The following is a 659-nucleotide window of genomic DNA, read 5'->3' on the forward strand; positions in this document are numbered from 1 at the left end:
TTTAATAATTTTATTAAATCATTTTTTAATATTGTCTTCAAGCCAAGATGACTGCCGTGGAATACGAAGACAATGAATCCAAGTTTATCAGAAAAGCCAAAGAGAATCCATTCGTCCCTGCAGGTAAGCATTATACCTTGTTCAGTTTGTTCAAGTCACATGGCTTTATATCAATGCACAAAACATTATCACTTACGATGACCTCAGCCGTGTGTACGCAAATAACATCACCCTAACGGTTTCGTGCATACTGTGACGTCTCTGAAGGGTTGGCTGGGTTCTTTGGCATCGTGGCGTACCGACTGTTCAAACTGAAGAGCAGAGGAGAGACGAAGATGTCAGTCCACCTGATTCACATGCGTGTGGCTGCGCAGGGCTTCGTGGTGGGAGCCATGACTTTAGGTACGAGGCCTTCCTAAAGATTTACACATGCATCCCCATAACTGCAGAGAAATGGTTTAATGTGATATTTTGTCTTTTTGTCCCCAGGAGTGGTCTATTCTATGTACAGAGAGTACGTTCTCAAACCCGCCGAAGCACAGAAAGCGTTAGAGCAGAAGGCATTGGAAAAAAAGTGTTAGATTCCCGCGATGTCCTTAATAGCAACTTTTAAGGTGTCCTTTTGTATTTATTGCTAACATGAGAACTTTTTTTTTTTT

At 41.7% G+C, this 659-nt stretch overlaps 1 protein-coding gene across 1 annotated transcript; it reads left to right on the plus strand.

Moving 5' to 3' along the window:
• Positions 1-41: 41 nt before the first annotated feature.
• LOC107580039 (HIG1 domain family member 1A, mitochondrial-like) lies at positions 42-649 on the plus strand. Its single transcript, XM_016265791.1, has 3 exons — positions 42-123; positions 268-402; positions 490-649. Exons 1-3 carry the CDS (start codon positions 48-50, stop codon positions 579-581), a joined length of 303 nt encoding a protein of 100 aa, XP_016121277.1. The 5' UTR covers positions 42-47; the 3' UTR covers positions 582-649.
• Positions 650-659: the final 10 nt, after the last annotated feature.

The sequence above is a fragment of the Sinocyclocheilus grahami genome, unplaced genomic scaffold (genome assembly GCF_001515645.1).
Source record: "Sinocyclocheilus grahami isolate Dianchi unplaced genomic scaffold, SAMN03320097.WGS_v1.1 scaffold23521.1, whole genome shotgun sequence".
Lineage (NCBI taxonomy): Eukaryota > Metazoa > Chordata > Actinopteri > Cypriniformes > Cyprinidae > Sinocyclocheilus > Sinocyclocheilus grahami.